Genomic DNA, 14,835 nt, shown 5'->3' on the forward strand with positions numbered 1-14,835 from the left:
AAATAAAAATAAAAAGAGGGCTTGTCCAGCATATGTGCGGGCCTAGGCTCTGTCTTCAATACTGTACAGGAGAACGCATCCAGCAGAAAGTTCTCCACCACACAGTCATCCAGCCCGTGTGGAGCCCGTGTGGAGCCCGTGTGGAGCCCAGAGGGAAAGCATTCCCAGCAGGGTGGAGAGTGCAGAGGCTGGAGACACAGACAGGCAAATACCCACCTAGCCTGCGTGAGGGGCTGGGAAGAGACTAAAGAGTCAGGGTGGGAATGGAGCAGGTGATGGGGAGGGTGGCCGGCCAGCACGTGGATTAGAGGGGCAGATCAGGGCCCGGGCACACAGGAGACGATGCAGGCCGTGGGCGGGAGCTGGAATTCCAGTGTGGCCAGTGTGGGAGTAACACAGTCAGACCTGAGTTTTGAAAATTCCAGTGACTGAGTGCAGAGGGGATGGAAGGGGGACGAGAGAGCCCAGAGAAAGCAGCTGTGTGCAGAGGCTGTCAGTATGGAAGAACTGAGGATGGAGGCCTGGAGAGACCTCCAGTGAGTGAAATGCTTGCTGTTCAGATCCCCAGCACTCAGGTAAAGCCAGGTAGAGCGCTGCAGACCTGGCACTCAGGCTGGGGAGTGGTGGCAGAGATGAGTAGATCCTGGGAGCTCAGCGACAGCAAGCTCCAGGTTCAGCAAGAGGCCCTGCCTCAAGATAAAAAGGTGGTGGCCAGATATGGTAGCACTTGCCTTTAATCCCAGCACTTGAGAGACAGAGACAGAGACAGGAGGGTCTCCATGAGTTCAAGGCCAGCTTGGTCTACATAGTGACTCATCTTACATGGTGAGACAAAAAAGGCAGAGATGACTTGGAGCAGAGTGGCAGCAAGTGACAGGCAGGCCATTGTTCAGACTGGCTGAGAGGATGTTTGGAAGGGAAGCCAGCAGGACCTTCGAAGTGAGGCAGAACTCAGTTTGTTGGAGGAATCCAGATGAGGTGATTCTTGGTTTTGGCCACTTCCTGGCTCTGGGTTTGTAGGGGTAGAGGCAGACGGACAATAAACTTCCTACCTTCACTAACAACTGTAGACTCTGACACTGCCCTGTCTCCTGCTTCATCAGGATGTGGCAGTCTTCTGGGTCCCCTGCGAGCCACACTTCCTCCATCTTTGCCCCTGTTCCCTCTCCCTTCCAGCTGGAGAAGCACTCTGAGGCTCGCGACTCCAGCATGGATCTCCTCACTCTTAGCTCCCCACTCCCCAGGGCTCTGTTCTGTCTCCTGGTGTTGGACATCACCTGTGTTCAGCACCCCTATTCTACCACAAGAGTGAGACCTCACCCTGGAATTCCAGACTCAAGGAGCTGCCCACTCCCTGCTTCCTCTGGAATACTGAGTCAGCTCAAACTTCACAGGTCCAAGCTCAGACTCCCAATCCTCCCTGTAAACTGGCCCCACCTGGAATCTTTTCAGCAAATGGCATCTCCATTCTTCCAGGTGCTCAGGCCTTCAGGCAGCCCTAGGCACCTTGTCTTCCCACCCAAACCATATCCAAACCCACCTGCAGATCCTGCCCCCACCCCCCACCCCCACCCCCGCCAAAAAACAACAAAAAACCCCACCAAATTCCACTCGCTTCCCACCTCTCCCAATCCACTATTATCAATCACTTAGCTTCTCCCTGTTGTGTGGACCGGCCCCCATGCCCCCCACTGTCTGTTCTTAACACAGCAGCCAAAGCAATCTTGTTAAAACCTGCCTTCACGTAGTGCTTGGCGGCTCTAACCTCACAACGGGGTACCACCTCACGGAGGCAAAGCTGAAGTCCCTCCAACCAAGCCCTCAGGATCTGCCTGCCCTCCACCCAGGTCTTGCCATCTCTCCGGTCTCAACTCAGTATTCTAGCCTCCTCTAGCCCCCTACACACACACACACACACACACACACACACACACACACACCTCTGTCTTCCCTGACCCGTGTTCTAGCCACACCGGTCCCTTTCCTAGTCCCCTCTATTTTTGTTAGCTGGCTGCTCCTCTGCCTGGGTGCCCCTCCCCCGCCCGGGAGCCTCGGCCCGACAGGTGTCTGTTCAAACACGAAGTCATCAGCGAGGCTCTCTTTGATCATGCTGTTCTCGCCAGTCAGTGCTCTTCACACTCATCCCCTTCTCTGAATATGTGTCTGATACTGTCCCGTGGGTTGTGGGCCTGCCCCCTCCTGCCTCCCTCCAGAAGCTGAGGACATAACAATGGGGATTTTCAGGTTTTTGTTTTGTGTTCTTGATTTTGTTTTCCTGCTCTATCCCCTCTGCCCAGAATAGAGTCAAGCATATAATAGGCCCTCAGCAACTATTTATTGACTGAATGAATGGTGTTAGGATGAGACCTACGGTTCTCCAGAGGCGGCCTGGGCCTGGAATGTTCTAGTTTCGACATGCTGAGCTACAGTTGTCCATCTGGAGAGAGTGGAGAGGCCCTAGGTCCTTTACCACAGCGGCCTTCTAGAATGTGGGGTGTTCCTGTTGCTGTGAGAAGAGACAGTGCTCATTCCTTCCTTCCAGTCAAGACCTGGGCTGGGTCTTTGGTGGCTTTGAAATGAAAAGAAAGTTTCTGAGGTGAGGGGTCCAGCCTCTACCTGCTGAGTAGAGGCCACTAAGCTGGGCTTCTCCTGTGGAAGCTGTCACTGGGGGGGCATCATGGGAGCACACTAGAGACACAATGCTTCAGAGGCACATGGAGAAGCACCTGGAGGTCAAGGCTAGGAGACTACACAAGGCCGATGCTAGCCCAGGTTAAATGAAACCCCATTTGAAAAAAAAAAAAATGGGCATGTGAAAAAAGGAAGAATCAAGGCAGGATCTCTTACTGGCGGAATGAAGAGACCTGACTCCTGGCCACATACAGCCCTCAGGGATAACGCCGCGTGGTTAAGCCTCCACACAGACCTCGACCGTCCCGCAGCTGACCCAGGGGCAGAGCGGTCAGTCTGCCTTTTAGCTGAGCACAGCCCAGTCCTCCTCCCCTTTCTGGGCCTTGCCACAGCCCCCTGCTTGTTTTCCCCAGAATAAATGGCTGAGCATATTGGGCCAGCAATAACCCCTTGAAATCAGTTGCTATCACAGTTAACAACCAGTTTGGCTTCAGTTCAGGCTGTTAACTATCAAACCACTAAGTGTGGTAATGATTGATTCTTGGCCAGTTGCAGCTTGAGTGGGCTGTAAAACCCCATTAGTGGTTGCTCTGTAGAGGCAGCGACTCAAAGATAAACAAATTGGTGGGTGCTCCAGCCTGGCTTCACCCTACCGCTCTGTGCTCAGCTCCCATGGGTCCCTGGCCTGGGGGAAGGCTTCAGACAGCCTCAGCCGATTCCCACCCTCCTGCCCAGCTCTCTGGCCTCTCCCCGGCAAGGCGAGTCTGACCCTCTTAAGTGCTCATGTCTTCTACTTAGCTGCAAACTCAGCCCCGTCCCAGAGGTACCTCTGAAGACTCAGGTGCTCCTCGCCCAGAGGCGTGAGGCTTAGCTTTGGCCTAGCCACCCACCCACCACCCTTGGCCCGGCCAGGCCTCGCTTTGTAGCCAGGATCACAGGCGGAGAGCCTGACATTCCGTCACCCCCTAGACTCCCTCCCACCCCATGGCTTTCCCCAGGAATTGCTCTCAAACAAATGAAATGTGGGTAATTACTGGGCTGGGGGCTGGACAGGCGACCGTGCAGATGAAAGCGTTTCCTGCACGGTCTCTTCATTTGCATGGCATCAGAAGCTGTTCAGAAGGTGTGACTTTTCCCACAGTGAGACCCCAGCTCCGCGCACAATAAAGCCAGGCTGCTCACCCAGAATTAATTAAAGGGGGAGGGGAGCAGAGGACGGGGCACCAGGAGCTGGAGGAGCTGGAAGGGAGCAAGCTGGAGCCCCTTCTCCATACCCCCCAGTGTCTGTGCACCTGAAAGACCGCTCTATCCAGAGGCCTTCGCTATTCTCTGTAGGCCTTGGGATGAGGTAGACAGGGACTGAGGACCCCAGCCTGTTTCCCCTGTGGACTGCTTGGCAATCCTGATCCACCTGGAAAGGCTGAGCCTGGGACGTAGGCTACAAGTCTGGAATGCCCCCATGGTTAGAAAGCCTTTGGCTGCCCCAACCCATGCCAAGTGGGGTTTCAGAAAGAGGCCCACGGGGAAGAAGTTTCCAGATTGTCCTAGTAGCTGGGCTATAGGAGCAGCCAGGATGGAAGGCCTGTCATGAAGAGTGGGCCAGCTCTGGGCACAGGAGTCCTGCTTCTGAGCCTCCTTGGTGTGACATGAGGCTGATCCCCAAAGCCTTCCTCCGACTCCTGCCCATGCCTAGCTCTTCTTTCTGAAGACCCAGGTCCCCCAGGTTGGCCTCTTCCAGCACAATCGTGCCCTAGGCTTTTCAGCACCTGAGCCTGGCACTTTCTGTTCACAGCTCTGGCCTGGATCTCCCAAAGTTAACTTTGTTCCGCATCACAACGGTCAACACCAGCCTTGGCAGTCCCATCTACTCCCTTGCCCCCCCCCACACCCCCACACACCTCCCTAACACCTTGGACACTGGGCAGCAGCTCTGTTTCAGTTTGGGGGTCAGACGCTATAGACTATGACCAGTTCTACAGTCTCTGACTAGGGCCAATGGGGTTTGCTACCCCAACCACAGAGGGCTCCAACCTCTTCTTCATTTTGGCCCTGGGCTTGGTAAGTGTTAAGAGCAAGGTGCTCCTCATCTGAGAGCTCCAAGGCCAGCTGAGAACCTTTCCATTTTTTCTTCACTGTTCTGTCTTCCCCGCAATATCCCTCCCGGGGAGTAAAGGGGAAAGATGGCAACCAGGAGGTCCTTAGACGGAGGGTGGCCTTGGACCTGCCGTTGGGACAGGCGCCATGGGAAGGGGCTATCCCTGGCAGGACTCATTCTCCAACACACATTTCTAATATACAAGTTAAATAAACATTTCAGTCATTTAATAGTAACTAGTACACACCCACCCCACTGACACCCACCCCTAAGGGGCTGACCTAGGCCCAATCTTTTGCTCCCTGCCCCTGCCTGGGGTACAGAGTGGCCCTGCCTGGCCCGGCCAGGTGCCCGGCCAGTGCTGAGACCTCAGGAGAACATCTGCCAGACCAGAGAGCCCTCCACCCACCCTAGGGAGGCCCCCGGGAACCCAGTCTCAGGTCACCAAGGGGCTCTTCCGAGAGCTAAGAAGACAAGACACCACAGCCAGTGGAATACAAAAATAGAGCCTCTCTTTTGTTAAAAAACAAAAACAAAAAACCCAACAGCAAACAGTATCCACAACTAGAAGGCAGCTCCCCAGCTCCTCCCCTTGGCCGCGCGGCCGGCCGATCTCTCGCTGGAGTCCGCTGCGGGCTGGGCTGGCGGGCGGGCGGGGAGGGGCCGGGAGGACGCCTATCGGGGCTCCGGGGCCCAAGTCCTCTGGCTGCCCCGCAGGCTGCGCGTGAAGGGCGGGTAGTTGAGGAACTCGAAGCGCAGGCTCTGCTCGGTGGTGTGGTGGCCCCGCGGCAGCCGCTTCATGAAGTGCACCTCGCGCTGGTGCTGGCGCGTCTTGGAGCCCTTGCGGGGCCGGCCCTTGCGGGTGAAGGCCATGTACCAGCCCTCGTACTTGGCGTTCTGCAGCGCCGTGTAGTTATTCTCCAGCACGATCTCCGTGAACACGCAGTCCTTGCCTTTGCCGTTGCTCTGCAGGTCGTTTGGGGAGGAGGGGAGCAGACGCGGTGTTACCGAGCCTCCCTCCATGTGAGACAGAGGGCCAGCGGCCCCAGACAGCAGGTGGGCACCCCAGCAGATGGCGAGGGGAGCCCGAGCCCGGCCCCACCCCCTACCCGGGCACCCGCTCTCTAATCCCTCACAACCCGCAGCCCACCCGGCAACTTCCTGTCCTCCTGGGCAGCAGTGACACATGGCTGTCTACGGAGGGGCTGGGCCCGAGGCAGAGGGGCCCAAAGCCTGCCTGTTCTGGCCTACTGCCCACCAGTCTGGCCCCGGCTGCCCGCGTTTCTCCACCTGCCCCCCTCAGCATCTCCGGACTCAGGATCAGCCCCCAGGACAGCCACCCTATGCGGGGGAGGGGAGGCCCGGGAGGGACTCTGAGGCCCAAGCCTTGAAGCCTAGGAGCAGGGAGCTTGAGGCTGGAGAGGAGCCGTGACTAATGGGGCCATTTCAGAGCTAGGCCGAGGGGCTGGGCCTGCGGCTTACTGAACATTCCAAATGCTGGTACCATGTAATTGGACATAATAGCAAAGCAATTTGGCGATTTGTTAAAAAGATATATGGAATTTGCCATCACCACCCCCAACCCTTTTCCTGGCCTTCCTTCTTCATCTTCATAGGGTTTCCTCTCTCTGGCTTTCTACTTCCCTCTTTCTCCTCCATCTAATCATTAGACAAACCCTAAGGTAACCAAGGGACCATGTCTCTCCACTCACCTTGTTGAGATTAAAGTGTGCCAGAGGGGTTCAGTCAGTCCACACCACCTCCCCAAGTCCCACTGCCCTTCTGGAACCTCACCTTGGCAATTAGCTTCCCCTTCTTGTTCATGCAGATGTAGAGACCTGTCTCTGCTCCCCGGACTCGAACTCTGCTCCCAAAAGTATCCGTCTCCACAATGAGCTTTGCTGTAGAGAAGTTATGGGACGGTCACTGAATCTGTGGCCTCTGTGTCCCACAGCTTTACCCCCGTGGGCTGGCCCAAGGCTGTGTCCTGTATCCCTGGAACAAATTCTCCAAGGGCTAGGAGTGTCCTGTATCCCTGGAACAAATTCTCCAAGCTCTAGCCCCAGCCCACTTGCTGATACATGGGGCAGCCCTAAGAAAGATCAGCTCTCTTTTCAGGACCCGAGACTCGACCTCTGGACTTGTAAAGGGGCTGGGACTGATCACAGTTTATGAGCTGAGTTTCATAGAACTATTTGGATGCACCAAACTGAGAATCCCGAATCTGCATTCCTTCAGCCCTCTTTTCATGCTAGAAGCCAATATTATTAGGTTGAGGTACCAAGGAAAATTTCATCTATGTAGATTCCATAAGCTAAACTTGAGAGATCTCTGAATAGCTTTCCAACTTAGCATATCATGAGCTCATGCCCCACAGATTATTAAGAACATCTGGGAACAGTGGTGACCTCCCACCATGAGGCTAAAGGTAAAAAACGCCCTGTTCTGTTCCTGCCCCCTCAGTTCCAGCAGCCCTGGCCATCCTCCACCCCTTGGGCAGCCCTGCTCTTCAAGAAGTGACAGAGAGGGGCTGGAGAGATGGCTCAACGCACTCTTGGAGAGGACAGGAGTTCAGTTCTCAAGACCCACATAGTGTGACTCCCAACTGCCTGCAACTCCAGCTCTGGAGAATCCAACACCCTCTGCCGACCTCGGCGGGCACCTGCACACACACATGCACTCTCAGGAGAGTGCACGCGCACACACACACACACACACACACACACACACACACACACACACACTTGATTTGGATTAAGACGAGTCTTCAAAGAGGAGGAGGGCATTTCTCCCAGCACTGTGCTTTCGCAGACTGCTTTCTGGAACCAGACACCAGCCAGGAGGATCCTGCCCCCTTTCCACCGGCTTCCCATTCATCAGAGCCCAGCTCTAACATGTAGACACCAACAACTCAATTGTCTTTACTCTCAGCCTTCACTACAGCTGGGCTCCTTAGGCACTGGGCAAATGCTTTCAGAGGTGATATAAGCCCGGGGCTGAATTCTGTGCCCTTCGCTACTTCCTGTTCACGTGGACAGCCAGCCACCTTGCCTGAGAGGCTGGTTCTGATCACCTCTTTATGTAATTGTTCTCTTTGAGACTGTTCCCAAGAAGAGGGGGGGGGCTGAACGAGAGGATGGAACAGGAGACTGGATCTCCGGCCCTCCCTACCACACAGCCCAGCCTTATTCCTCCTTGAGAAAGCCTGCATGTGTCTCTCTAAAACCAATACCAAGGGTGGGGACACAGGGGTCGTCAATGAAGTCCTCACCCTGCCTAGCCTCTTACACTGCCTCTCTTCACACAGGTGCAAAGGTGGGACCCAGAAGTCCCCAGTCTGTCCCCAAGTCAGCTGGGGAATGCAACTGTTCACCTCTCCTGCTCACCTCCCCTCTCAGACCCAGGCAATCTGCTGTTCATTCCTCTCATGTCTACTTGGTAGAGCAAGAAGCAGTTGCCAGGGAAGGATGCAGGCTAGGGAAGGGATGAGAGGACCCTGCTCTGAAGATTCTAGCCCAGCATCACATGACAGTGGGTACCTCTGCCCCTTCTTGGGACCTCTCCACCGCTTTCCCAGTCTCTATACTTTATGTCTCTGTTTTTGGAGCCCCAGGACCCAGACTTCTGCCTTGCAGGCAGAGCCCCAGGAACCCTGGAAGCCTCCTCTGAGTCTGAGGGAAGTCAGTGGGCATCAGTTCCTTCAGTGCCAGCTATGTTTCCCCTCCCCACCCCAAAACCCAAGGATGCTAGGCCATTTGCTCCAGCAGAGTAAACTCTGGAGGGGCCAGCCATTCTTTCCTTTTTCTTGTTGGGAAGCTGAGAAGGGCAGCAAGCAGCCAATTTGGAGGGACAAAGGGCCTGAAGGCCGGCTCTGCCAGCCCAGCGGGGGAGCTCGGCCACCAGGCAGGCTGCCCCCCACCCCCACCCCCACCCAAAGAGCCCCCACTCTCCCCCGATCGATCTGGGGAGTCTGGTCATGCAGTTTACAGCGGCTTTCCCAAGCAGGCTTTTGGAAAGCTTAACATTTTCAAACCTATTCTTCCACCCCAGTGACAGATTTATCCCAGGAAAATTATGTCTCCTCCTCCAGCTTTGAAGGGAAGTCAGCTACGTCGATGCTGAAAAAATGCAGCGAGACATACTCGATCCCCCAAACTGGCTCGAGAAGAGGAGAAAGTATTCAGGAAATGTTAAAAAAGGTGAAAGCAAGAAGACTTTTAATCGCTCTGCCAGACGCAGGGGTCTCTCCAGAGATTCCTAGGGAACAATCTTTAGCCTCCTTTTTTAACATTTACAGACTTGCAACTCCTTTCAAAGTCTACATCTGAAAAAAAGGGGGGGCTGGTTCTTTTTCTGTTTTATATCATTCATTTTTCTTCTTAGCTCTTAAAATGCCTCACCTTTTTATTACATTTTAATAGAGTCTTCCTCTCTCCTTCCATGCTTGTTTAAGTTGTCATTATTTAAAGGTTTTTAAACTCACAATAATCGCTCTCTAAAAACAACGCCTGCCACCCAGAGGGTTTGCCTTCCTCGTGGTACATCCAGGACTCTGGAAATGGGCCCCATCTCAAGACAGGAATATTGAATGCTTTAGAAAGCAATCAGTTCTCAGCCCCTGCCCCAGGAGCTCCCTGTACTCCGCAGCCCTCCCGGGAGCCGCCAGCCTACTCAGCCCCCTGGGGTGTCCACAACTGGAGCCTGGAATCTAACTCCCAGGCCCAGCCTCAGTGTGCAACTGACCCGCTTGATCAGTTAGCATCATCCGCCTTTTCCAAGCCCGGCAAACTGCGGCTTCTCTACCTTCTTTTTCCCACTCTCCTTTGTGGGCCCTGGCGACATATCCTCTTTCAAGAACTTCCCTTCAATGTGGGCCCCCTCCCCTGAACCCTCTGCCTCCACCTGCAGCTGGAAAGAGGTGTATGAAGGGGGGAGGTTGTAAGGGAGACTCCTGGAGTCCTTCATTGGAGGAGCAGGGAAGAGAGGGCACCTGTGGGCCACATCCTCCCCAGTGCGTTCCCTACCTACCCTGCTCTCCAGCTGACCCTCAAGACACCTTTTTGCCTTAACTCCTTCGCCTCTCTCTCAGCTGGGGAGCTCGCAGGCCTCCCTGGCCACGGCAGCCTAGAGCTGGCGGGGAGCGGCGGCGAGGGCCACAACTACCTTTCCTCTGCAGCGTCCGGGGAATGCGCCTTACCGAAGGGGTCTCCGTCTTCTGCCATGGCGTTGATGCGCTTGTTGGCCAGGACCTGCACGTGCTTCCCGCTGGTGCGGCTGTAGAGCTGGTAGGTCCGGATGAGGCGGCGGCTGAGCTGATCCGTCACCAGGCTCTGCTCCCTCACATGCTGTGTAAAATTAGGTGAGGACTGAACAGTTACCTTTAGGAAATTGAAAAATACACAGCACGCCATTATAATGCTACTCCGCCCAGGGGTCCCGAGTGGTCCCCACTGCCCTTGTGCCCACCTCCCGCCGCGCCAGGCAGCCAGCAGGGACTGGGGGCATCCCCCCAACATGCTGGCTCAGGCCACCAACCCCCGCGGGGAAGTCTCGCAGACCCAGCCCAGGATGGATAAACCCGGGATGAGGGAGAATCTGGACCCACCTGTTGGGAAACACCCTGGGGCTCCCGGCCAGCTCGGAGCAGGGAAGCGGGCTCCCTGCCCAGCGCAGGCCCCCCGCCCGGGCCTTCCTAGAGGAGCAGGGTGCTTTTAAGTAGCGAGGCAACGCTACCCGACCCGTGACATTTATAAAGACAAATTTAAGGAGCAAATGTTGAGAGTGCAAAGGGCCGAGACTAACACGATCGCTGGCCGAAACCGGCCACAGGTCTCCCCAGAGAGCAGCGGAGAGGATCTTTGCAACAACTACACCCCAACTTCCCCTGACAAGGAACCCCCGCTGGCTCCAGCTCCCGCCTTTCCTAGGAGGCCGGGTGCGGCTACAGGTAAAGTTCCCATCCACCCGACCTGGCTGGCACGCGTTTGAGACTCGCTGGGCTCAAGACCCTGGGGTTCTAGTCTGTCCACTCACTCGCTGTGTGACTTTAGGCAGGACACTGTCTCTCTGTTCCTTAGATCCCTCCTCAGGGTAGTTTGGGGCTGGATTTGTAAGGTTCTTTCCAGCCCTGCTGCGCTGGCCGAAGGGTCGGTCCTCGTGTCCCTGCCCGACAGTGTCAGCTGGGTCCCCCGCGCCCGGCCCCCGCCTCTGCGCAGCGCTCCTTACCTGGGCTTGGAGGCAGAGAACCAGCAAGTGCAACAGCCTGTGGGAGACAAAAGCGGGCAGGAGAGAGGCGCGGGGTGAGCGGAGAGGGCGCGGCGGGCGCGGGCCGACGGGGACGCGGGGGCGACCGCGGTACTCACAGGCAGCTCAGCGCGGAGCGGGGGCTGCCCATGGCGCGCGGCCCCGGGAGCACCGAGAGCCCGGGCGGGGTCACGCCGTCCCGCGGGAGGCCGCGGGGGGACGAGCCGAAGGGGCGGAGGCCGAGGAAGGTCGAGGTGCGGGAGCCCAGCGACGAAGCCGACGCGGCTCGGCGGGTCCCGTGGAATGTCGTGCTCACCGCGCGCGCTGATCCGCTCTGCGCCGCTGCCCGAGCCGGTGGCCGCTGGCTGCTCAGGAGCCGGAGCAGGCGGTAGGGTAACGGGCCTGCGGGGTGGGTGGGGAGGTGGGGAGGGAGGGGGAGGGCAGGGGCGGGGGGCGCCGCACCGGCCGCGAGGGGGGAGCGCGGGCGGGCGGGCGGCCGGAGCCCGCACCCCCGGCTGGGCGCTGGGGCCGGGTCGCCGCCCGGGGCGGGGGCGGGGCGGCCCGGGGCGGGGCGGCGGGCAGGGCTGGGATTGGGGGGTCTGGCCCAGGGGAGGGGTCTGGGGGACCCGCGGGAGGGGCGGGGGCGGCTGGTATGGGCGCCTCCCACTACCCTTGCCTGTCTCCTCGAGCGTTCCTGGGGCGGGATGGCCCAGGGATGGGGGGCGCCTGGGACAGCGTGTTTGGAGGGGTCTGGTGCGCTTGAGTCCGGCAAGGCTGTCTCTCGGCGTGGGGCCGGGTCTGCTTACATATCTGGGCTCCTCGCCGCCGTTTGAGTCGCCTACTGTGTGCTTCGGCCGCACTTGCCCTCTTTGGAAGGGGCAGCTAACAGTGAAGTGAATGGCTGTGCTAGGGGGCCCAGTGCAGAGCGTCCCTTGCGCGTCGCTGGAACCCGGCTCTTCCACCTTTCTGAGAACCCAGCCCTGCTGGGTCGTGTCTCACTGTGTCCAAAGAGGCCCTGGGAGGGAGAAATGCCTCCTGTCACCCCATTATCACCATCAACCTTGCCCCTGTCCGTCCCCACCCCACCCCCACTAGACTGAAGCTTGAAAGGAACCTTGAAGCATCGATGTGATGATAGGAGCCCAAAGGTCCCTGCTGGACCCACAGTCACTGTCCCCCCTTCTAAATAGAACTGAACAACTAGTGCCGGCAAAAATAACTACATTCAGCAACTACCTGAGGAACGAGGACTTGGACCCAAGCTACCTAGCCTTTCCCCTTCTGAGTTGCATGATGTTGTCCTTGAGCAGGTATCTGGTGGTATCTGGTGTCTTGTCTCAGCTGGAAGGAGGGGGGTGCTGGTGAGAAGGTAAACTCATCTAAGCCTTTCCCAGCTCTCACCTCATTGCTTTCTTCATAGGGCTTCTGGGAACCCCGAGCCACTACTTTGTTTCTGTGGGCACAACCTGGGTGGGCAGAAATTTCCTGGGTCAGGTATTTTTGAGGAACAGGTGGAGCCATTGATGTCCACCCAGCTGCTGCCTTCACCCCCAGCCTTCTCTCTACTGACCCTCTGTGCCTCTGGGGTAGAGCTAGAGGGTCTGGTGGCCCTAGGAAGCCTTCGGAGGCCAGAGGGAGGCAAGCAGGTCCTTGTCAATCAACACACTCGGGGTCTGCCTGCCTCTCCCTTTTCTGCATCCCATCTTTCCCCACTCCCAGCTTCAAATGCAAGCCCTGAGCAATATATAGAAGGGTGAGTGCCAGGGAGTCCGTCTCAGCCCTGCAAGCACTCAGCAATGTATAGGACAGGTTCCTGGAGTCCCTCTGAGCCCTCCTCAGAGAAGTAGACTTCCTGAGTCATCTGTGATTGCCTTCATGGATTCTGATCCTCACAGACCCGAAGGCAAGGGTCTTACCAGCTCCGAACTTGCAGCTCATGCAGAGCGGGGACAGAACTGCTCTGCATGCAGTGTTTGTTGGATGGACTGATGGGGGAACCTGGCTGAGCATTTAGACTGCATTCCACCCATGGTGACTTTCCCAAGGAGACTTGACTTCACCTGCCAACAGATGATAGCCAGACAGACAGACCAGTGATTGCACACTTGTATCTGGTAATGATTTGGCAGGCATTAGCTCCTTTCAAGCCCACTGGGAAGTCCATGAAGGGGAAGATAGGTCAGAGGAGCTCCAGTGTCCATAACGAAGGCCAGCCCCTTTCTTTTTTTTTGGGGGGGGTGTTGAGGATGACTTGTCTGCCCCTTTGCATTGCTCCAAGCTGGCCAAGGTGACGTCTGTTCGCTCACAGTCTTGGCTTCATGTGCTGTGAATGAGAGCCTCTCAAGAGTGTTTCGTTTTGAATGTGTTAATGAGTGGATGCCTAAACAAACGGAAGGCAAAGCATAGACTCCTCCTGAGAAGGAAGGGCCCTCTCCCCACTAAGACACAGCGCTCTGGAAATAAGCTTGAGGAACAAGAAACAGGTAGGGTTCAGGGAAACCAGCCTATCTGTAAAGCCTGGGTCCCACTTCCTCCTCCAGTGTGGATGTATAGGGTGGGGCACCTGACTGGCACCAGGTTTGAGTAGCCTACGAGCTGAACCTTAGTGATGCACACCCACACTCCCTTCCCTTCCCCTCAGCAGACACCAGCACGCCCCCTCTCTCAGAGAAGGGTTCCAGGTCAGGGTTTTACTCTTTCTATCTCAGCCTCCCACCTCTGAGAGACCAAATTCTTTTACATGTGGAAACTCCCAGGAACTGGATGGAGCATCACCCAGATCTTCGGGATTCTTCTCATCTTTGGGAGGCAGGGATAGATGGGTCTCCTCCACAGTAGGCACCCAGAGCAGACGGTGACTGACAGATGCAAATGTTCCACCCGGCTCCCGCAGGCCACTCTCCCTCCCTCCCTTGCTAGCCTGCCTCCCGGCCAGCTCCCCCCCTTCCTTTATCTTATCAAAGCCCGGTAATTACAATTGCTATTTTGTTTCCTTGAATCTGCAATCAGAGCTCCCGCGCCTAGATGAGGGAGCGCCTGTCATCCTGATCTCTGAGTGACAGCCTGGCCACCTTTCCCGGCCGCCCCCACACTCCGCAAACACAAACACACACACATGCACACTCTCCCTCCTGCAAACACAAACACACACTCTTTGCCAACACAAACGGCCCTCTCTGCAAACATGCGCTCGCCAGGACCCAAACGCACCCCTGGCCTAGCCACAGGCCCCTCAAATCCACACCCAGGCCACCAAGCCTGCAGGTCGCAGCGACTCACACTTCCAGTGCTCAGCGTTCAAAGTGCTACCGACTTTGCAGATGGTTGAACTGCAAATCCCCACTACTGCGTTAGCCAGGTCGCACCGAGACCGAGAGCCGCCGTTCTTCGTCTGCTACCCCCATCTCTACCCCCAGTACCGGGTGGCCCCTCTTTCAGCGTTCTCCAGACACCACCCTATGCCTACATCCTGCAAGCTCTCTGAGGCCAGAGAATCGACAGCACTCCTGTTGTGTACTGAGAGTGCAGAAAGGGGGAATCCTGAAAAGGTGTGATCTGGAGGGAAAAACAATTCCCAAGTCTGTCTGCGCCGCGCCACAAGGGGCCGGGAGACTCCTGAACTAGAAGGCAAATGTGGATTGGGCTCCCACTGCGGGCAGGACCCAACTGGAAAACAGGCTAGAAATACAATGGGCGATCAGCGGAGTCACAGGGGGTAGACACTGATAGCGGGGAGGTATGAGCTAGGGGTAGATGAGTGAGGTTGGAAGGTTTCCGGAGATGGCTAGTCGTTGCACCGTGCATGTACCAAGGGGTTGGAGGCAGGAGCCGAAAGGTGGGGGAAAAAAAGGGGACACCAACTAACT

General features: G+C 56.7%; 1 protein-coding gene and 1 long non-coding RNA gene across 7 annotated transcripts; one reads left to right on the forward strand and one right to left on the reverse strand.

Annotated features, from left to right (window-relative positions):
• Nucleotides 1–5,377: 5,377 nt before the first annotated feature.
• Fgf8 (fibroblast growth factor 8) lies at nt 5,378–11,120 on the reverse strand. 6 transcript variants are annotated; one of them, XM_006988195.3, is made up of 6 exons: nt 11,089–11,120; nt 10,952–10,988; nt 10,332–10,418; nt 9,924–10,071; nt 6,521–6,627; nt 5,378–5,692 (listed from the first exon to the last, which is right to left on the reverse strand). In XM_006988195.3, the coding sequence occupies exons 1-6, from the start codon at nt 11,118–11,120 to the stop codon at nt 5,402–5,404; spliced, it is 702 nt and encodes a 233-aa protein (XP_006988257.1). In that variant the 3' UTR covers nt 5,378–5,401. The 6 variants fall into 6 exon arrangements, with proteins under 6 accessions (XP_006988257.1, XP_006988256.1, XP_042126574.1 ...); XM_006988194.3 differs by having other exon boundaries at nt 9,924–10,104; XM_042270640.2 differs by having other exon boundaries at nt 10,760–10,988.
• LOC143272496 (uncharacterized) lies at nt 7,974–10,797 on the forward strand. Its single transcript, XR_013050130.1, has 4 exons — nt 7,974–8,257; nt 8,817–8,925; nt 9,903–10,085; nt 10,556–10,797. It is a non-coding gene; the product is annotated as an uncharacterized LOC143272496 (long non-coding RNA).
• Nucleotides 11,121–14,835: the final 3,715 nt, after the last annotated feature.

The sequence above is a fragment of the Peromyscus maniculatus genome, chromosome 1 (assembly GCF_049852395.1).
Source record: "Peromyscus maniculatus bairdii isolate BWxNUB_F1_BW_parent chromosome 1, HU_Pman_BW_mat_3.1, whole genome shotgun sequence".
Taxonomy (NCBI): Eukaryota; Metazoa; Chordata; class Mammalia; order Rodentia; family Cricetidae; genus Peromyscus; species Peromyscus maniculatus.

Bases quoted from the DNA above. Each gene is read 5' to 3' on its own strand.
- Fgf8 (XM_076567817.1), bottom strand. From the start codon at position 11,120: ATGGGCAGCCCCCGCTCCGCGCTGAGCTGCCT. The intron at 10,105-10,331 runs GTGGGTCCAGAT...AATTTCCTAAAG, and splicing joins CCCAGGGTGTTTCCCAACAG to GTAACTGTTCAGTCCTCACC. The intron at 6,628-9,923 runs GTAAGGCGCATT...ACTTCTCTACAG, and splicing joins AGAAGACGGAGACCCCTTCG to CAAAGCTCATTGTGGAGACG.